The sequence below is a fragment of the Chamaea fasciata genome, unplaced genomic scaffold, assembly GCF_029207755.1.
Source record: "Chamaea fasciata isolate MVZ Bird 193981 ecotype frontalis unplaced genomic scaffold, bChaFas1.0.hap1 SCAF_7, whole genome shotgun sequence".
NCBI lineage: Eukaryota > Metazoa > Chordata > Aves > Passeriformes > Sylviidae > Chamaea > Chamaea fasciata.
Genome location: NW_027094092.1, coordinates 56,315,087 through 56,338,228, shown reverse-complemented (window position 1 = coordinate 56,338,228; position 23,142 = coordinate 56,315,087). Strand labels below are relative to the sequence as shown.

Sequence of the window (23,142 nt, the reverse complement as noted above, 5' to 3'; positions counted from 1 at the left end):
CTCCTCTGTGCTCGACCCAACCTGCCCCGGTATCAGGGAGCTCCAGTTCCCTGCCCTGCACCTGATCCAGCTCCTCTCACACAACAGGTCTGTCCGGTTCCTCTCTGCTTCCTGATTCTGTGACTGAGCAACACACTTCCCCGGCTTTTCCCCCTTCCCTGATCATCCCACCTTTTCCTTGGCACCAAGCTGCCATTAACCCTTACATTTCAGCTAGGTCTAAAATAACAATCATTGGTCATTTTCTGGTTTTGGGCTTCCTGAGCCCTTAAAGCAAATAAAAAACCAACCAATCACAACAACAACAAGCAGGGAGTTTATTTCCTCATTGTAAGTAATGAACTCTTTGAAATCTGTAGGAAGAAGTTTAGAACTATTTGAAAATTTTAGGGGGGACAAAATAAAAATAAAAGAAACAACCCAAAACCACCCTGTGACCACAGTAAATGTCCGACTTACAGTATTTGAAACTCCTAATGCTTTCTTAATATCCACAGGGGAGAATACACAGGGGGGTATGAAATTCCCACTGGACTGGTATTTTGAAATAAAGCTACTTTTTTATTATGCCTAATAAGCAATGCTGATGTCCATTCTTAAACCAAACTGAAACACAGTATTTCATTCCCATGAAAAATATTGAAGAACACATTACTGGTACAAAAACTTCTGGATTTTTCACCTTCACATAAAAACTTTGAAAACTTTATTTTTTTGAAATCGAGAATTTGAAATCTAATTTTTTTTTAAAACTCTAGTTTATTTTTTAGTGCAAATTTTACCTTTAGTCTGAGCATAATTCTCTACCTCCAACTGGAGGAGAATCAACTCAGGCCCTGGCATTTTCAATGACAATTTCAAAACTTGTCTTCAGCAAAACAATGGGTAAAAAATAAACTGAAAATCTCTCTTCTGGATTAGAATACAAATACAGTCACTCTTAACATCCTCCAACACAATGATCAGCCCTTGCTTTACTAAAATGTTACCACAAAACACACCAGCCAGAGTAACACAAACATTAATACTCATCTTCCTTCACCTTTCAAATACTGAACCTAATTCAGCAATCCTTGATCAGGCAAAGCACTAATATAATCAAATGAGAATTACTTCTGAGCATCACAAAAACTGGTCTTACTTCTGGAAAGCAGGGAAAACTGTTACAACGTGGGGACTGATCCTACACTTCTTCAGATTTTGGGCCTCTCAAGCCTAGGAGAACTCTGCAGATAGGATCAGGTTATATGTTGATTTAATTTCTGCAAACTGTCTCAAAGCTCTAAAAACCAGAAAACAAAAGTACAATTTTGAAAAATAAGGATCAGCTTTCCTCTAACTCCACTGCTTTGCAACAAGCATAGACAAAATATTCTTAAATGGTACCTGCTAAAGTAGCCAAGTTATAAACCAAACCAGAAAGCATCCTACTTGAAACTTAGAGCCTAAAACACAAACCACTAGAAAAGGCAAATAAAACAACATCCCACCAAAAAGGAAACCCTAATACCTTACCCTTTGTTTATACATGAAAACCTCACAATTAGTCACTCAAAACTATTTCAGAAAATACACCTTTTATCTATACAAGAAACTATAATAAAAACTTCTTATTTTTACAGACCTCTCCAGCTTGAAGAGTGTTACCTTCATTCCATCCACAAGACGAGTATTTCCACAAGAGGAATATGAAATTTCCATCAATACAGCACTCCAAGTAACATCCCTCCTTCTAACCAGAGTGTTTACTGAAGGTAAGTTCAGAAGTCCAGCTCTAGCCTATAGTCTAATTCACCTGTCTAACGAGTGAATTATATTCATAACTGGATGGTGATTAACACTAAACAATCCAACACTCACACAAACAGCACAGCAAATCATTCTTTTCAAACTGCCAATCGCTGAGGTCAAAACATTCATGCTTTTAAGTCAAATTACAATCAACTTCCTCCCCACCCATTCTATTATTTCTTATTCATGCATTGACAAGAGCATGGAAGCCACTTCACAAAAAATCATGGGTCTCTTCGAAGAACCTACACTATTTAAAGATCAAACTATTTAAAAACCAAAAGAGGGACAGGGCTTCTTGATTTTTAAAAACAAAACAAAGGAGAAAAACAAAAAAACCCAACCAAGCAAAACCCAATCAAATTTAGTTTCCCCTTTGATTTGTTTTAGATACTTCCTTTTATCCCCTCATCATTTTATCCTTTACAGTGCCCCTCAACTAAAGCACCTTTAGGATCAAGAGACACATTTGTCTTCTACTCCGTATGTTTTTCAGAAGTTATCCAGACTAATACAGCAACACCTTGAATTACAAGCAATTCACAGGGTTCAGTTCTGGTCTCTGAGGAAATGTTAGGTTTAGATTTTAAAACTGTAGCTGTTAATAAAAAAAATAAGAGGAAATAAAAAAAGAAAACTGCTTTTCTCCTCTATTGGAATTCATGCTGGAGCCCCTCTTTATCTTTCCAAACTGCATTAATATAATCAAGTATTTTCCAACAAAATATCATCAACCTCCTTGAAACACCACTCCTGACAGGGAAGACACCATTTCTGAAGGACTTGTAAGAGCTGGAGTTTTTGGTGGCGGAACCCTGCAGCAACGCTGCTGACCCAGGTCCCTGCTTACCCAGCCTGGATCCTCAGGGCAGCCGGGAGCCTTGGCCACGCTCCGGCACGGAGGCGGCTCCGCAGCTCCGACAACTTCACTCCAGTTTTCCTGGATAAACATGCCGGCCAGTCCTTTCATCATCTGCATAATCCCAGCCTCTCGGATTGCTGCGCTGCAATACCAGTGCTCCAGTGAGTTTTCTTGTCTGAATTACGGCCACGCAGAACATGACCGGGGGTGTGCCAAACGAGATGATTAAGCAGCAAAATACGACAAGGCTTGAGTTAAATTATTAATATTCCTATCTAGCACTAGCCACAGAAACGAGGGGTTTGTGCAGCCAATAGCAGCCGTGCACAAAGCAAGCTCCTCCACTCCGACTCGCTTTCAAAATAAAAGCAACTATTTCTTTGGAGCAATTTTATTCTTTGGCTGCTTCGACGCTGAGCTGTATTTCCAAATTGCTTCCTTTTTCAAACTCTACCTTGAGACAGCGTTGGAGGAAACTCTTAAGGCAGCCTCGAATTACAAGCCTTTATAGTCAGAGAACAAGAGCATAACCATTTTTCAGCAAGATATATTGAACAGCAATTCACTGATATAAACATTTCATATATTTAAGAATAGATAGATATCAAATCTCCATAAATTTCAGATTCATCAGCACACTGTTTCATGTTCCCAAACTTATTTAAAAAGTCAAACAACAAGTTTTAAGGAGTTAATATAAAATAACAAAACATCCAGGAAACCTTATTTAACCTTATTTTGCTTTCCTCTTTTTTTTTGGATGTATGAATATGTAACACATGACAATAAATTGCTGCATGCTGCACTACCAAATTAGCAGAATAAACACTGAAAGCCCACACAGATGAATTTTTTGATGCCATAAAAGATCACTTCACAGTGTAGGAATGTGTTGTTCAATATTCCCTAAGACAAGGCATTTGCTACTGAACTCCTTTCAGCTGACAATGAGGATCTCCAAAGCATTTGGTATCAGCCCTGTCCTCAGCAGTAAACAAAAGAGGGGAGAAAGGGCAGGCAAAGATAGCTGTGCTCAGTCAGGAAGTGAGAAAATAGAAGAGCTTAAGCAGGATCTCAGTTTAAAATTATTTTAACGCTATGGCCTTTCTTTAACCTGGTGAGGCTTGCTAAAATGTGCTAAGGAGAGGAAAAAGATCCAGTGAAGCAACAAAATGAACTATGGATTTCAGTCAATTTTTTTTACAACCTTAAGAGTACACTACTCTTAAGAGGAAAAATTAATTATTTTGCATAATAAAATCAGGAATTACTCTATATTAAAACCCCAAATAATTTTAAAAATTTATTTCTTAAAAAAAAAAAATAGAATCTGATTGAAAAGCAAAAGACTTCGTGTTCAAAATGAATCAACAAAGCAACACTGCTCCAGTCTGGATCCTTGAATTTCACTAGGCACTTCATCACCTCCAATCAAGACTTTTTTAAATGTTTGTGATAGTCTCATTTTTGAAAAGAAAAACAGAAATAATTCAATCAAGTTTGTTTCTATTAAAATAAAATCAGAGCAATCTTTCAGTTACTTAGCTGTAATAAAAGCAGTGAATCTTAAAGAGTTAGCAGAATGTCGTATGTAATTTTTATCTTGTTTTTCCTCAAACCTGACAATAATAACTCTTCTTAAAGACTGTCATTTTTATGCTGTATTAGTCACAAGATACCAAGGTAAAAGAATGTTGAGAAATAAAAAGAGTCAGATTAAAAGCATTCATTAATTCTAAATGCCCAACTGAAGACGTCCTGATTTTTCTGGATGTTTACTTAGCACTCTGTGATATTCAGGATTAGTTCCCACCAAGTTCACTTGCACTTTGAGTCATCATCCATTCTGTAACTCACCACCTCGTGTCTCAGGCTGAGCAGCAAAAACAGCGAGTGAGCAGATCTCATCAACTAGCAGAGATTCACCCAATTTTGATTTCACCAAAATTATTTCCTAGCAGAGGAAACAAGAGGCCAATTCCTTCAAGGAAGCATCCCACTGGTCTACCTCATGAAAGCCTCACTTTTCTTCCCAAATTCCTTCCTGCCTTTCCAACAACTTTCACAGCTTCAGAAGTGGGAAAAGCTGGGGTCTTAGAGCTGCAGATTTAGGAAACTGCAAGCTGGAAAAGGCTACCAGAGCAGGTAGTTTAACCTACAGGAAAACGGTCCCTAAGATATCCTACACAAGCAACCCTCCATGAATTTATGTGGCAACGTGTGCTCAACTACAACGTAACTCCCAAAATCAAGAGTCACAGCTTACTAGGAAGCTCACAGAGAATTTATCATCCATTTAAACAGCTCCTGCCAGCACAGACTTTTCCTCACTATTAAAACCACATGGCTCCTGCTTTAGCCAACAGCATCAGTCCTTCAATTTTACCAGTTCTCCTGTTTCCGTAAGACACTATGACCATATCTGCCCAGGAGCCTTTTAATAAACTACGCAAAATTATTTTTAAATTGTATTGCATAAGGCATTTTCTCTGGGTTTTCCATCATTTAATGGGTCTACATCTCTCTTAGCCTCCTACAGCTCCTGCAGGTTTGGCCATGATGCATCCTCATATGGATCTTACCAGAGCCCCAGCCAGATCTAACAGTGATGCCTGTGTCACACCTCAGAGGAAACAAACCACCCTCATCTGCTCCATGAGGATCACACACGTACACTCTGGTTAATAACAGATGCCAAACTGCCCGGTCATTCTTAATTATGATAACTCTATCTAGCTGTTACACACAGAGTAATCTTCTGCTGTCTCAGAACTCCGCCAATTTTGGGCTGGTGTTCACAGCCAAGGAAAAAAGCTGACCTAGGGCACAAAAGCCACCCCTGATAAACAGCAAGGGACTACTAGGGATGTGCCAAGCACCATTTCACATGGGCAAACATGCTCTCTTTCAGAAATACGTTTTTATAGACTCTGAAAAACACCCTTGAAATGTAAGAAACTGTATAGAGCAATTTTAGCCACATTACTGTATAGTGTAGTAGCAAAAAAAAAAGTAATCAAACAACAAAGAATGTATTTATGAAAACTGAAAACTACTTTCTCTCAAAAGCAGAACCAGCAGGCGAGACAGATCAACACAGACCCTCTGAAAAATCTCTTGTCATTTCTTTGCCTCACTTTAAAAATGAATAATATCTTTCTTTCTTTTTTCTTTTTTTTTCACAAAGTCTCCTAGGTTTTAGTTAAATTTGCCTACAATGAAATGATCATTTCTAGAATAAGTAGGCCAAGGAGAACTCCATTTTCGATTTAGATGCAAACAGGAGATTGTCATTCATTTGAATATGATTTTGTGGCTCAACGTGAACTTTGAGTGCGACATGCTGAAAAGATAATGTTTTTCCCCAGTTTCTATAGCACCTGCTAGAAGCTTCAGGCGCACAAAATCAAACCTATTCCAAAGCTACAAAACATTAATCACCTCTTTTGACATTTTGCAGGTTAAGTATCAAACGTGCTCTACTGGAAACGCTTTGTTACCCACGCTTTGTGCAAACCTCTGCCTCAGAAGCAAAACTATCTCCCTTGAAGTTAACTATTTAATTACCTGGCACAGAGATCATCTCATCAACTCTCCCCATTGAACAGGTCATGAAAGGAGCCCCACTTAGAAATTAAAAGTTCATCCTCCCTGATAAATCAACTACCCTGGCCCCTAAGCAATGGATTCCTCAGGCCTTTTCTCTGTGTTTACTCAGGCTGCACAACACCTTCACACTACTTTTATCTCCCCTCTCCATCCCTAAAAGAGAAAATGACCAAAAAAAAATGTTGGGATACTGCATGTCATGTGTCCCACACAGCATCTCACTGGTCGGAAATGAAATGGCTAAAGAGCCTTTAAACTCTGGCTCAGCAACAAGGTGAGAAACCAGGGCAGCTTCCAGGACTATCCAACCTGCAGAGGAGGCTCGTGCAGGGATGAAGAAAACTTCCCCTTTCGGATCCTCCAAGAAGTTCTACACACACCTAGCAGAAGGCCAGGCCCAGAAATGATGCTTAGGGTCTTCTTATGGTGCCTCCAAAGGCTGCAGCACAAATTAAACTCTTTAGTAGGTATATTTTCATTGTGTTACAGCTTAGAAAAACATTAATAAAACACTGAGCTTTCTGAAAACTTCAGAAAGCAACACTCCACAGCTTTCAGCTTAACTTACATAATCATGATCAGAAACAGTATTGCTCCCTTTATAAATGAAGTTCAAAATGTTGCATAAACTGGCATAATTTCAAAAAAATTTGTAAGATAGGTGGGAAGAAAAAGTAGGGCTTGGGCTTGGATTTCTTTTGCCCTCCCATCAAGATTACCAAAATATTTGTAGCTGAACTCTTTTTTTTATTCAATATGACCAGCAGATGACATCCAGACAGTAAGGACCTTTCTAAACTGCACATCCTCTGTCATATTTGTCCCACTAATTCTCCCAGTCATTAAATGTCTCTTTTTTTAGGCAAGCTTACTAAACAGCTTCTTAATATTTTCAAGTAGTTTTGGTCCAGGTAGCATCTGCCAACCTCTGAGCTACATTTAGCATCCTCCCACAGCTGAAGCCTAACAGACTTCTCTATTGAGACTTAAATCAGCAGCCTCTTTGTCTCCATGCAACTGCTCTTTTACTGAAAATGGTATGGCAGCACAGAGAGCACAATATGAATTTAAGCAGGGAAGCTGGGAGAAAACTTCTTGTTGTCTGAAAGGAAAAGAAAAAGTGAAATCCTACTTACTTCCTCACTGGAAAAAATAAAATGCAGGCCCTCCCTCCCTGCAGCCATATGGATGCCATCACAGTGGCAAACGCAGGTGGCAAAACAGACATTTCAGTGTTCAGAATCACTCAGTGCCCTGTCAGGCAGCTCCCATCCCTTCCAGGGAATGGATCAGATGGAATCATTTTTAAGGGCCTGTACCAGACAAGGCCATGTTTTACATCTTAGCTTTTTTTTCTATCAAGGAAATGCCTACTCATGTAAATAAGCTTCTCCTCGCTGGATTCTCTTCAATTTTAGAAATACAGCATACTGAAATTCCACACCAATCTTTTTTTTCTGTTTAGTATTAGAAGCATGTGGCTTTTTTCAGTATTATGCATGCTGTTGTAAGAACAAACATTAGGACTCATGAGCCAGATTTACTTAACATTGCTGATCATCTTGTTTCTTCTAAAATATGAAACCAGGAATATTTGTGTTCAACACAAACTACTTAAAACAAAACAAAAAATAAAAATACTTGTGGACTTTGAACCCAGGCTTGCTATGCAGTGTAGTTTCATTAACAAAAGACTGTGCTTGTGCTGTGCAAGCCTGCCATTTGACATGATCATTATCCTCATTCCCCAAACACCTTATAAAATCAGATTATTTATCACTAGGTGAAACGACAAATCCATCACCCCCTAACAAATGGTACCTAATACCTTTATGAGACAAACACAGACACCTGGCCTTTAACAACTTGTTTTATTTAAGGAAATAAAAAGGTTTTTTCAAGAGTTTTTCTCCTTCCATTACTCTAAGGAAGCAATCCCACAGAAGCCCTTTGTGCAATCCTTAGCACTCCATGTGTTAAAGCCACCCTAAACAATCCCAGGACATGCTCATTTCTCCCAGGACAGACTTCAAGACACGTGTGTGGATGCGCACACCCCCTCCCTGAACCCAAGGTAAATCTCCTCATTTTAGTGCATCCACTCATTCCCAAGTGGTCAGTGCTAAAAAATGTGCACTCCAGTTTCTACCTTAGTCATGTACAAAAAGGTAAACATTTTGAAGTTCAATTCAACTTCACACAAGAACAATAAAACAGAAAATAAATCAATTCCTTTTGCTTAACACTGTAGGAGATGTTTACAAGATTAGCCAAGTGGGAAATTTCATCTTTAATTTTATCTTATTTCTAGAGATGAAATACTACAAAACCTCTTTGTTTTTTATTATTTGTTTATTCCATGGGCATGAAAATATGAGAAGTGTTTAATTTTTTTACTAGTAATTTCTTTAATCGGTTATTTGCAAAATCTATCAATCTGACCTCAGAAGTAAATTATCTGCCCAAACTTTATAACCTTAGATACCATCCATCACACTACATTCTCCCCAATTCCAAAGATTTAGTTCTGTAGGAGATAAAGTGGATTAAAGACATATTGAGGATTATAGATTATGCAGTTAGAACAAACACAGGCAAGTATTTCAAATAGCTGACCCTACAGAAAGGAATCACATTCTGTTCTCAAGATGATATACAAAAATAGAAAGCACATTCCACTAGGAAAACATTTACTTAATAATTTATCATTTAAGAACTACTACTGTACAAATGGAAGTACAAAAGACAGCATATTGAAATCCATGTGAAGACACATATGTAATAATTACAAACACATCTTCAATTTCAATTTTGATTGGATTTACAAAGTTTACTCTGTTCCAGAGTGAATCACATTTCAGTTTTCCCTGAAAGTCCTACGTTTAAAACAGAGTCCAATTTTTTTGGATAGAAGAGGCTGACACACACAGTGCTGCCAAAAAGCCTAGAAATAAAAGCATAAAAATCTCCAAGTATCCAACTGGAAAGGAATGCCAGTGAGATGTAAGAATCAATTTAGTCCAGACATTAATAACTTCCTTAATGATCTAATGATTAAAATAGCATATAGATAACATCTTCTGAGGATATTAAATAAGAGAACTTTGAGTAGCAGTAAAGTCAGAAATAACAGAAAGGAACCTAAGCAAATTCCTTACACAGCCAGAAAATAATGTGAAATTCAGTTTGGAAAAACATCAGCTAACACATCTGGGAAAAATAATCCCAAATATAGATACTCAATACGGACAAGAAACCTGGGAAACAACAATGCATAAAAACTGCACTAAAAAAAAAGAGGGAAGGAGTGTCTGTCCAGCCACTGAATCTAGGAATGGGGGGAAAGCTGAATTACTTCCCTTTCATCCATTTGACAACTCTCCCAAAATGAAGCATACACAGGTGGGTGCTCTATTCCACTCCTTGTAGCAGCTCTAGACATGAGATAGGTCCTGTTCCTTGAGACATTTAAAACTATATGGACAAAAAATACTATCAAGTACTGAGTGCTTTAGCTTAAAATACCAACTGTAATGAAAAACAGTCTATGAATTTTTAATTGTATATGATGTGGTGTTTCAGAGCTTTTTTTTATATTTGATACAGCAGGGCTCTTTAATGCAGAAGTACAATACTTCTCCAAAAGCAAATAAATATGAAAATACGCTCATTTCCAAACCATTTGCTTTTTATTGACCATGAAGTTTTGGCACATCTCACCACAACTGAAATCACTTTGAAGATTTTGGCTCTCAAATGAATTTTTGCCATAGTGCAATGCCTGTTCATGTTGGGAACAACAGAACAAAACAAGGGAAAACAAACCAATGCTGCACTCGTGTCAAATGAGGTCGCCTTAGAATCTATATGAAGGGCATGGCAATCCTCCTCCCTGCAAAGTCCTTGATTAATAAAGTTTCTGCAAGAGGAATGATTGCTCCTTACCAAGCAGGAGATAAGAGAAACTTGCTTAGAGATACTCAAAACCTGCTTCTAGCCATTTTTTTCCCCCTAGGTATTATGGCACTTTCATTAGGAGAATATCCCAAAAACTTTAGAAAAATACTTTTACATTGTTAATGGAAATTAGAATCTCCTCAATTCCCTTACACTCAGTATCAGCTCAGAAGCATATACAGAAATTCTGAGTATTATTTGGGGTTTATAGATTGTTTTTTCTGCTGTGAGGGTGGGGATGTTCCGCTCAAGAGTGTTAATTGGAAGATTCTGTCCCACTTGAGATTATGGGATACCTGAACCAAAGCTTAAACTTGGCTCACGAACCAAGAGCTCCAAATGCTGTTTATTGAACTTGATTGTGCACATTATGGATGTGGTAGTTTAGGGACAAACAGGACAGTAAAAGAACAGGAACAGACTTGTCCTAAGAAATTCAACACACTTCTCTTGCCACTGGAATTTCCTACTGTTAAAGAGAGACAAAAATACTAAAAAAAAAGAGATTCTGACAAGATCATCGACTCTATGGCTGTTGTTTAAGAAAAAGACAGAATCCTTTTTATTTATTATATGGGACACTTGTTTGTTCTTCCTGAAATTAAAGAAGAGTGAGAAATTTCACTCTGTGACCTGGAATTTCACAGTTAATGGGAGGATGGAGTAAACATAACCTCAAGTACTTTGTTCCTCTCTCCTTCCTCACCACGATTCCCGCTGACTCACGGCAATGAAGCATTTAAGCTTTTTCCAGGAGCCTTTTTCCCTGCCTGGCTTATGCCTAACCCACAGTATAAGGACTCATTTTCTCATTTCTCTAATATTAATACTCACAGCAGCTCCTTTTACTTGTGACTACAGAGATTTAATCTGGCAGCTCAGATCATATTCTGAAGTAATTTACAGCAACGGACACTTCTTCTGATATTATGGCATCCAATATATAGGCTAACAACCACCCTGAAATGCTGACTTCTTCTTGAAGGTCATCTAAAAAGCCCTGCATCCCAACCTTCTCCCACATACATAATGGATCTGCTCCCACACCTTTGTCATCCAACCACACCACAACACTTTTCCAAGAGCCAAGCCCAGGTGCCAGACATCTAGTCGCGGTCTCCAGCACTTAAGGCACACAATTTTGGAGCTGCTCTTCTTAGAGGAACTAAGAACCACTTATTTCCATCAGCCTTCCTAGCCCTAAAAAGAAAAACTGAAGCAGCATCTAGTCCTAAGTAAAACAGTTGTTCAAGTCTGGGTACAGTCAAAAACAGACACAAGTTTTTACTAAGATTCTCTATTAAAGACAAATCACAGCAGTGGCTATTTTTCTCTCTCTCTGCCTCACCTTTTCATCCTTTCTGCACTTTTTGAAGATGAACAGAAATTTCAACCACTGCAGTTTCTTAGGACCAGTGAAGAAGGAGGTTTTGTTTCCTAGTAAACAGGAGGGGGAGGGGGGAAAGCAAGAAATACTCACGAGAGTCCATGGGGGAGAAAGGAAAAGGAAAATTATTGCGTGAATAACAGATACAAAAGACTGTCTTGCAGCAAGGTCTGATTACTGCAACAGAGGCAGGATGGAGCTGGCATGTTCTTCCCAGGGTGGATCTCCATCCTGACAGGTCTAGTCTTGCCTCCAGAAGTGCACACAAACAACCACTGTAACACATGGACGGAGCTGAAGATGAGCAGACTGATTTTTTTTCTGTATAAATACAGATACTTTTATTATATTGAGTTTGCCAATAACCTCTGCAACCCCCTCCACCTGGAGTGCTCCTTTTAACACGTGTGAGTTTTATCACCCTCTTGTGGAAAAATATGTTATCATATCCGTCAGAGGGTGCAGGAAGAAAAAGAAGTGGGAGTAAGGAAGGCAGTGATAAGGAACGAGCAAAGAAGAAAACAGGAGAAGTATGGGCTGAGTGGAATAAAGGGAAAGTGAAGGAGAACCCAGATGACACAGTACCACCTCAACTTCTACAAAAAGCTATCCCAAAAATGTTATTTGAAAACATCAGGAGAGTAAGCTGCCAAATTTACTCTCCCTTGGTAACACTGACAATATTCAACCAATAAGTTTTATTCTCTACAGCGATTCAAGTATTGTCTCAGTTGTAATCATCATCTTTTGCATTTCTGTTTACACATAGATGGGAAAACATATTCTCTATAAACAGTTTACCCTATATGAAATCAGAAAACACTAACTAGACTTTCTAATTTATACAGAGACTGCATATATCATCTGTGTCCTGCTGTTGGAATGTGAAAGTGGAGAGCACATGAGCGAAACTTGCCAAGAAAACTAATGGAAGTTTATGCGTTCACAGTACATCCTACTGGGCAACAAAGGAAAAATAAGAATATTTAATTCCTCTAAGATCATCCTTCCCTTGGTTTCCGACTATCCACAGTATCAACTTGTAATACGAGAAATTTAACTTGCAGTAGATTTCCTCTGCAGCATAATCCATATGACAAAGGCATTGAAAGCAACAAACAAATTTGCTACCACCTACACTGTAAAACTTGAAAATCCAAGCTCAGTACAACCACGTGCAAAAAAAAAAAAAAAAGCCAAGGAAGTCATAATAACATTAAACTCATGACACTGCAAAGAAGCATAGAAATCCCAAACAACAAAAGCACAACTCAGACTATGTAGCTTTACAAAAAATACATCACATACAATGTATCCCTAAAACTTCCTGAAAACCTTCCAGGAATCCCACAGGAAACTACAAACCACATCCAACACAAGCTACAGTTACTTCTTAACGACACAAACTTCTTTTCTGATACACCTCAAAAGAGTTAGAAACTCACTAACAATTCTAATGCCAGATCTCCTTAACCTTGTGATAAAAGGAGACCCAAAGAAATGCTTCCCCCATTACCCACACTACGTTTATGCCCAGCCACCCTTTACAATGAAAAGCATAAAACAGATAACCATGCAACTTACATTTATTTCATTGTTTTAATCAAAATTTGACAGCAAAGAACGCCTCCAGAAAACACACAATTTCAACCCAACCTTATTCTTCATGATGGTATCTGATTTTTCAGAACAAAAATTGCTATAACTGAGTAATTTATCATATCTCCCGCTGGGGGTCAAGTTCTAAAACTGATACTTTTAACCAGCAGGGGCACACAGGCGTCAGCATTTACTCATCACCCCTGAGATACCAGGGATGGTTTACTTCAACATCTGCAAAATACCAACAAGTAAGGACAGCTGAATCTTCAACTCAAGTTTTGCAGGAGATGCACCTTTTCCAACTCACAAAAATCTTCAGAAGTACCCTAATTACACACAAACTTCTCTAATCCTAACAGCAGACTGCTTGTCTCCACATCTCCTGTAACTCACTCAGTTCTGAAGTACAACATTAAGGTATCAGAACAAGCTCTTCAGCTCGGGGAACACAAGAAGCTGCTGTTACAGAAGAGCTGGCACCATGTCCAACCATGTAAAACAGACTTTACAGCAATCTGATATTCTAATTTTTCTTTTAGGAAGCTACCCAGAAATGATCCATTTCACTTTTTTTGCTTTCTGCCCCTTTAACCGGGCACAGCAACTCTGGTATATTATTTTTCTTCTCTGCCCCAGACTCTTGCAGATGCTACAGGAAGGACCTTGCACTTCACACACAAGGAAAACACCACAGTTAAGAATCTGTCATACATGTTGGAAAGGACAAAGAGTGGTAAAAATCAATAAAGAGAATAAAAACAAAATAATGATCCTCTTTTATAAAATGTACTAAAAAAGAGTTTTAAAATAAAATCTCAAACACTCTGTTTACAAGAAAAAAAACCCAGCTAATATCAGACATACTGTGACTTGAAAAATAAACTTCCTACAGAAAATTCAAAAGTAAATTGATACTGACAGGTGTATAATTTTGAAAATGTATATACTCTTAGATTTGTTTAATATAACAATTAGTAGAAAAAACACTGGTGAAAAACCTTCCATTACTGTGGATCATTATTAGTCCCGATTTCCCATCAGTCTGGCTTCAAGACTTAGCTGAAAACAGACAAAATTTTCAACCAAGTGCAACAACTAAGGGCAGAAAAATATTTTACACTGATTCTTTGGACAGCTGCCTTATCTTTTGAAACGCTTGATAAAGATCCTCAGACTGTAGCTGCACTATTTTTAACTTTAAGCACAAAACCACAGACACAGAAACTATCAACCCTACATAAATATCCACCAGCATTTCAGATCTGTTGAATTAACTGTTTGAGAGGACACAGGATCAAGCACATCACTAAAATCAGGAGGAGGTGGAATGTTTCTAACAATCTGTTTTACACTGTGGCCCCACAGACACTTCTCTCAGCACATGAGAGGCCACACTTGGCTCGAGAACTTCTCGAAGTTCTGCCACCAGAAAAATCCCTCCTGTCACTGCACCTGCAACCAGAATGACACAACCAGGGAGGTTTCAAAGGAAAGGGAACAATGCCATGTCCAGCTGAAAGAAGATTCTAGTATTTTTCTAATAGATTTGCCTTAACCTCTTGTGAAGCAAAAATTGCCCATTTGCTGATACATGTGAGTTAAAGTTACCAAGATCACAGTAATCCATAAATACCCACCCCACCAAAACTCCCTGAACTTCTCAAGTCCTCTCCTCTGTTACTAAGGGTTTTTGCCTGATTGAGCCAAAGAAACAGTAATAACTTGAATGAAAAAACTGTAGGTGAAAGGAAGTTACCCTGAACCTAAAAATAGTTGTGTGTCCTCCTCCCACTCCCCAGAAAGCATTAATGAAAGTGCTCTTTTCTCAGAGAGGCAGCAGCTTACAATGGATGAATGTGAAAGGACTATTGCCTTACTATAAAGCTCTACCAATGAACAGAAGCAATATTCCATCTTAAAAACAGCAGAGAAAACTAAATAAACTCAAAACCTAAACTTTGCATAAGACATTAAATATATCTATAGCTTATTTACATACACAGATATATTACACACATGTAATATACACAAACACAGATTCTATAAATACACACATAATTCCAGAGATATGGAAAATGTGCCCTTTCACAACAGTAAAGCTCCATAACATAATCAATTATAAAGGCAGCACTATACTTCAACAATCATGTGCACTACATAAAAATAATACCTTGGCTGAAGCAGAACATGTACTTGTTGAAGGTACTTCAGGAAAGGAATATAAAGGAGGTACTTATTACAGAAACAGGAGGTTTTATTACAGACTCATAGGGTTACACTTGGGCACAGAAAAGAAAATGGCAATATTATTAGAGAGATAAGTATTGCTGGGAAACCTTATTAAGACATACTGTACAAGCACAGACTGAAACCAAAAATCTTTCATGATGATGGCCAGGTTGGATGGGGCTTTGGATAGCCTGGTCTCTGGAAGGTGTCCTTGCCCATGGCAGGGGGCTGGAACAAGACGATCTTTAAGGTCCCTTCCAACCCACACCACTCTGCCACTCTGTGATTCTATGATAAAGTCTAAACATCCTGCAGAAAATGATCAAGATTTTAGACTCAATCTCGTGAAGAGTACAGAAATACATTTTACAAAATTACAACTTACTTCACTTGAAAATTATTAAAAAGAAAAATGAAAAGGCGGGAATCATCATCACTAAACACTTCCAGAAGCCAGACTGAGAAATTCCGGAAGTAAAACAATTACACTGGAGGCTTCAAAAGCAAAGCAAAACAAAACAAAACCACCTTCCCCCCCCAAAAAAAAACCCAAAAAATAACCCACCACCACTCTGGCCATAGGAAAATTGCCAGTCCTGGAGAGACTCAGAATTGAATAGAGAGAACTGACAAAACACTGGAAGATCAGGGGTAACTGACAGAATTCCTCACCAAGGGCACTTTCACTCATACACTGTCCAGATAAGAGGGTATTTCTTTTACTTAACCAGACCATTCTCTATCAATGCTGCCCTACAAAACTACATTCCCAATGTGGCAGACAGTAACAAGCAACCAAAACAAAAGAAAAATTAGTAATTAGTGTATTGCCCTTTCTTTAGAAATGACCAGAAATCTTTAAGATTATTAGAAAAAATATTCTACAATCAACAGATGTAAACAGATTATAAAAAAAGTTGAAGTGCATACTCAAAAAACCAACTGACAAGAGCACAAAGAAAGTGAAGAAATTTATTACTTATGACTAGAACATCATACATATTCATTTTAAAAATACTAAATTGGCTAAGTCCTTCTTCCTTTTGAGATTGTGGCCCTGTTCCCAAATCTTACACAGAGATGGCCTATTATGTCCAGATTTATACCAATCAGAATGCGTATAAAATTCCTAGAAGTAGTTCCAGGATTCATCTCTGATCATGTACATGCAGCAGCTCAAACCAAGTTCCAATGTTTCTTCCATGCAATAAATTAGGTGTCCTAAGATCTATTTCTAATTCTGTAAATAAAGCTGAATTTTATTTTGGGAAATCATAACCACTCTGACCCTAAATTCCTGTTTATACATGAGAAGAAAGCATTTAGCTTGGTGATTTTATTAACAGTTTACTGATATTTGTATATCTGATATCTGTAAAACATACCAAATTTCTCAAATGAAGAGCAGCACAGACAAGATAAGCAGGCAGCTCCCATGGAAGCCAAGAGAAAACAGAAGTTCTGTCTTTCTTCTTCTACAACTCAAATCATAACTATTTCCCACATGAAGAGTTTTAGGTGGCATCTATGGGTCTGACAAAGCCAGACTTTTTTATGATAAAGGAATATTTCAAAAATTCAAAAGTAACTGCATTTGAACAAGAAGGTGTACATCTTGCAGTTCTCAGTCAAGAGTCTTTTTGAATTATTAGGATTTTTTACCATTTAGGAACTTCAGCATTTGCCCTATAGATAATATTCATAAGAAAAACGTATAATAAAATCTCAGCTATAGGGAAATAATTTAATGATCAAAAGAAAATAGCAAGTAGAAAGAGATTTTTCCCTTTCTGACTATGCAATGCTCTTTTGTTGCCACTACACCAATTCTTTAATGCCATGGAAACTATCTGATAAATGTATTAGAAGCTCAATGAATTTCATAATATTGAGGTAGCAAAGCAATTGTTATTGTTGACAGGGAATTTCTGCTCTGAGCACTTATTTTAAGGAGGAAAAAATCATCTAAAAATAAAAATCATACTTTGAAATTTTTTCAACAAAAATATACAACAGTTGCTGAGAACATGAAAGTAACCTTCAGTAATTATATTAAATCATTGGAAAATGTGGAAGGATGACAGTAAAAAAAACCCCACACCTTGAATTACAAAAATGGGATACAAATGACTTAACAATTAACAGTCTCCCTCTTGGATGGTTTGCTCTGCCTAACTTCTGTATTTGTAATGAGGGCAAGGGGGATGGGCACGGTGCCGCGAGCTGCATGCAGCTTTTCTGTGCAATTTCTCAGGATGCTAAATGTGCATTCATAAGACACATAATGTGTTCAATCATCTCTATGGATGTTTTCATCCTCTGAACACTCCCCTATCTCTACAGACACTGGGACAGAAACATAAAGGAATTCCCCCTCCCCCTTTTGCAGGTAACACTGAAATTGCTCTGTTTTCACATGTCCAGCACTACAATGTACTCTTTTTCCAGCCAAATGCTCTCTAACATTGCACTCCTGCTGATCCACCTCTAGAGACTTCTAAGTAAAAAGAGCAGCTATACAAAATGAAAGCAAAATAGCCCTCCAATAAATAATACACCTATCCAATGCATCCACAACCCTATTTTCCTCTACAGAACCAGCAGAGATTTGAGGCACGCCACAAACCCAGTTAGCAAACCTGGGAGGGAATCTAAGGCACACAGACGGAATTACTCAATCCCAAAAAAAAGGGCCCGTCACCAGGACTGCTCTGCCATAAGCCAGTTACCTCAGGCACCTGTCAGCCTGGGTGATACCAGCAGCCTCTTTAAAGTAAAGCCAAAATCCATCATGCACTGCAGGATGCGCCAGGGGAAAGCATGCAACCTTCAAAAAATTGCATGTGTGAAACATACAGAAGAAGAGCACACACAGGCAAAATGCAATTGTGTCACAGCTCCCATGTGCACTTCCCATCCCATTCCTCTACGCCTGAAACAAAGAAGAAAACACTGGGTTTCAAGTGTTATATCGGACAAAAGTCAGATTTTAAAACATAACTTCAAATCAGATTTAGTCATAACACAATAAATAAAAATATAATGAAATCATCTAAAAAATTAAGTCTTAACTCTAGGCAAACAGTTGTTTTTTGACTTGGGGTTTTGGAAAGCCTGAACTCAGACCATCAGAGCCTCAGAAAGAACACCTTTTTCCAAAAACATTAAATGTTTGTTTACAAACTGATAACATACAAACACTTTTTTGAAAAAATACAAGAGTGACAACTTCATTTCTCTATACTTTTTTTTCTGAAATGAGCAACACTGGTAATTCCAGCTGTTTCTATTACATTTCCTAAACAGCAGCTTATCCTTCAGACTTGTACACAGCATCAAAACATAGCATCTCTCCTATTTTTCTTAACCAAAATATTTTTATTACCAAACCAACAACAACAAGGCTGGTTTATCTATCTGTTTTTGCACCACAGGCGTGTGTGCTCACAGAAGGCAACAGACTGCATTAAAACACTACCAAAACAAGCCATTTCACTATATGTGACTCTGCCCCTAGGGAAAGGAAGGAGAACAGATAAGATGTGACAGATGTGTAGTCACATCACTTAATACACTACTGGAAGGTGCTCAGATCATTATGGTGACAGGCAGAGTATAAAAACTTGCAAAGAATGGACCAAGCAGTTACCCAGTTTTCTGCATACATGATTCTTGTTATCACAGAAGATGCTGAAGGCCACAAAGTGCTGTTTGAGATAAGGCAGCCTGTCAATGTCAATACGCAATATATCCACTAAAAAAAAAACCAAAACCCAAAAACACACAAAACAGAAGGAAGCGTAGCATGTATGTTCATGTAAGCAAAACCCCTCCATCGTGCATATGAAATCCATCTGATGAATATGAATTTGAGGTCTGTCCTCTAAAAATTTCCCATGCTGAAATAGTTCTGAAGAGGTTTAATTAAACTTGAAATTCGCCCAAACCAGGAAGCTTATCAACTGCACATCTCCAAACTAAGTTCAGTTTTCTGAGACTTTAAAAAGCTATTTTGCTGGTATCTCTTCTCTATTTCAGTTTAAAAGACAAAGTTTTCCAGGATAAAACTGGAAATCATATAGTTACTGGACAGAAGTAATAGGACTGGTCAATTGTTGGAAGGCAAGTGTAAACCTAAGAGTTAAAAAATAATCAAGACTTCCATGAAATTCGTCAAGAAAAGTAAGAAAAACACAGAAGAAAATCATTTCGTCACTTCTTGCAGACTTAACAATCCTGACTGTTACATATATTAACGTAGGTCAAAAATATTTCCAAACAGCAGCATGATTTTTTAGCTGCCAGTGTCGCTTCAGCAGGGACCAGCAGCACTGCTGTTCAGAGAGATTCTTAGGCCCAAATCCCACAAATTAATCTGCATAGGTGGATCCCTGCACCTCTGGGAATCCGCATTAAGGCAAAGAGGGAAAACCAACACCCAGGATCATATTCTTCATTTGAAGCTGGACCACTGTAACTCATTATGACACTAATCATAAATGTCTCACCAACACTCTCTGCCCCCCATCTGTTTGTTTTATCTTATTATAGTTTTATATCTCAATCCTCAGGACTGGCTGCAGTAGTCAAATTAAGCACCTGGCCACAACTGTGCTTCTGCAAGGCAAAGTTCTCACTGTTTTACCTGTGCTTGTGCCCATGCCTGGTTTACTCCCTGAATGGGACTACAGAATAGAGTGAAATAATTACAACATCAATTTCTTCATTTGTACAAATACAAATCTCAATGTTTTCCACTAATCCCATCGTTTAAGCCAAAGGATAAACTCCAGTCACCTTCCAAAGCACAGCAACTGGTATGAAAAAACCTGTGTATCAAAAATTACCTGCCAAGTGTAAAACTGAGCTTTAAAATTATTTCAAAGAAGCATTTGCTTCTTAATCATATTGTCACAAAACAACAAAAGAGTTCAACAACAAAAAGAAAAAAAATTTAAATCACAAAATAACCTGAGTTGAAAGAAACCCACAGGATCACTGAAGTCCAACTCCTGGCCCTGCACAGGGCCACCAAAGAACCGCAAATAATATTCACTGCAGACCACAAAGTCAAATCCAGTGGCACCAACCAACCCTAAACTGAGAAATACTGAATAAAAGTCACCATCAGGCACAGTGCAGGGGGGCTGGGTGCACCGTTTGTTTGACTCAGGATATTCCACTTGTGCATTCTTACAGGGAGCCACAGAAAGAAGCCCACAATATTTTAATGACAACTCCACTGAACTAATCCTAGAATGCTACTTTTAATTAAAAGACATACATCAAGGTGAGAGGTGTTGGGGGGGGGATTGGAGTTTGGTTTTTATCCTGCAACTACTGTATCCTTATGAAGTGGGGTTGAGAACTAACCAAAGTGCAGTTCCACATTATTACACATTTCAATACTCTGATTAACCAATTTGTCAAACAAGGTAGATGAGAGAATGTGGGGAAGCCCAAAAATGAAGAAGAGGGACAGACATAGTGTTAAACCTAATAAACTTCCTATTTTCCAGAATTATCAGCACCAGCCATGCCTATTTTCACTACTTGTAGAAGAAATTAAGAATAGCAATGAAAAAAATACACAGAAGTAAATAAATCATTTGACAAATCAGTGTTGAAGACTTCTGAAAGGTGATTTCCCCTTCCTCACCAGACATACTGAGAGGTGCTTTTGACCCCCGTATTTGTACCAAAATTCAGTGACAACTAGAATTCAGGGGAGCATTCAAGGTATCACAGAGATATTGACATCCTTTTAAGAGCAGTATGCTGGACCATATTTTTCCTTCTCAAATTAGAGGTTAAATCTGCCAGTAGAAACACAACCAGCACTGGGATATGCAAGATCTCAAAGCAGTAGAACCTTGCCTAAGACCAGATTGGCAGCATCTTTCCCTTTGGGAGGCTGCAGCTCATGGGACCATTCCATTTCAAAATCCAGCAGAAGGCAGGACCTGGGAGCTATCCATGCACAAATGGTACGAGAGGGGATGCCACCACCTCCTCTCTTGCTGTAGGGGCTGCAGTTGGCACCACTATCACAGGGTGCAGATCCACACACCAAGGAAAGATACTAAAAACCAGTTTCCTTTGGCTCACAAGTCCATTTACCCATAAATAAATTACTGCTGATTTATGTCAGCTGCTGAGGATTCACAAACCAGAACACTCTTGCACAAAGCCTGAGAGCCTTGAAAATTCAAGTCATGGTACGGGTTAATATCAGCATTTAAAACTTCCAAAAGTATTGCAAACAATTACCACACCCTCAAGCCACAGATAAAATATTTTGTAGAGCTTAAATACATACATGTATCTGGCATGAAACATTTCTCAATGCTGGCAAAATTTCCCTGTAATTCCTGATGATAGAAGACTTCGATTTTACAAGTTGGTTGTAGAGCAAAAAATAGTTTTATTAATTAAAAACTGTGTTTGATCTTACCTTTCAGCAGAGGCAGGGGAGTTAACTCGATAGGCTTGCCCTGAGACCTAAACTGGGAGGAGCTTTGTGACCTCTTCTGTCTGGCTTTTCTGACGGACTTCCGAGAAAATCCGTCTACTTTATCCACTGATGGAGGAGTAGTTGGTGCTGAGGACATATCCCTACTGAAGGAAAGCACATGTTAAAAATGTGTTCCAAATGAGTGAAACGGGTAAAGTTTAAAAAATATCTTCTTCCTGCACTACTCTCCTGTTAAAAGCTCACAGAGAAACAGTTAAAGAGATCAAACCCATCTTATGGATGGAATAAGCTTAATGGAACTTAATTATTAGTGTAGTAATTCCTCTTGCTTACTTCTTTATCTGTGTCTCCCATTTGCCAAAAATTTCAGACCTAATGCTGACATCACTGCATCCAGAACTTTGTCAGAACAGAACTTCATACACCTGTAGACCTGACTGAACCTTTAAATTATGCATTCTTTGAGATGAAGTCATTTCAACTTACTCTGCTGAAGAATGGGTACACAAAAAAGTACAGATGGTTTTTTGGCATTAAGGTCACCCAATGCACAGGACAAAAGCACGGGACAGAACAAAAATTCCATTTATTTGCCACACCTACCTACAAGATTCTACAGAAATTCAAGAAAGTATAGTAGAAAGTACTGCTGTGTTTCACAATTTCACTAACACTGAGAAACTGTACATATTACTCCTTTATTCTCCATTTCAGAAATACTCAGTTATTTTCCTGTGAGTCCCTTTATACGCAGTTATTCCATGTCCTGGCATTTCTGGACGACTGGCAGCATGGTAGCTGTAACTGCTCTAAGGGCATGAGACAGACAAGGTTTGCAGGGAGAGGCAGAGAGCCAAAAAAAAGCTTCTGCAAGCAAAAGTTTGTTTGTTTCCCAACTTCGGCCGGCCTAAGCACCAGGCATTGCTTCTTTCTACAAAACCTGCCTTGGTGGTACTCCCGCAGCTGATCCTGTAGCACTGAATTAATGCATCCAGCTATTTTATTTACCAGCCTGGTCCTGCCTGTTAAAAAGGCCCATCAGAGCTTGATGAAATACATGAGTAATGCTCAAGGGAGAGGAGACAGGAGGAATTCAGGCCTACACGTTCCAGGCAGCTGGGTGCACAGTTAACTCCACCAGCATGTGCAGCTCCTCTGAAATCAGCGGCCTCATCGGCATTAATGACACAACCATTACCCAGGGCAGCAGCTCCGCTGATTTCGGCCAGG

General features: G+C 38.4%; 1 protein-coding gene across 3 annotated transcripts in view; it reads right to left on the bottom strand.

The window, feature by feature from the left end:
* PPP2R5E (protein phosphatase 2 regulatory subunit B'epsilon) overlaps window positions 1-23,142 on the bottom strand; it is a 72,407-nt gene that overhangs the window by 47,196 nt on the left and 2,069 nt on the right. For 2 of the 3 annotated variants that reach the window (XM_066189002.1, XM_066189000.1), the window contains exon 2: window positions 21,892-22,055. In XM_066189002.1, the coding sequence (XP_066045099.1) occupies window positions 21,892-22,048 (157 nt within the window). In that variant the 5' untranslated portion in view covers window positions 22,049-22,055. The remainder of the gene's footprint in view (window positions 1-21,891; window positions 22,056-23,142) is intronic. The other variant, XM_066189001.1, reaches the window with a different exon arrangement.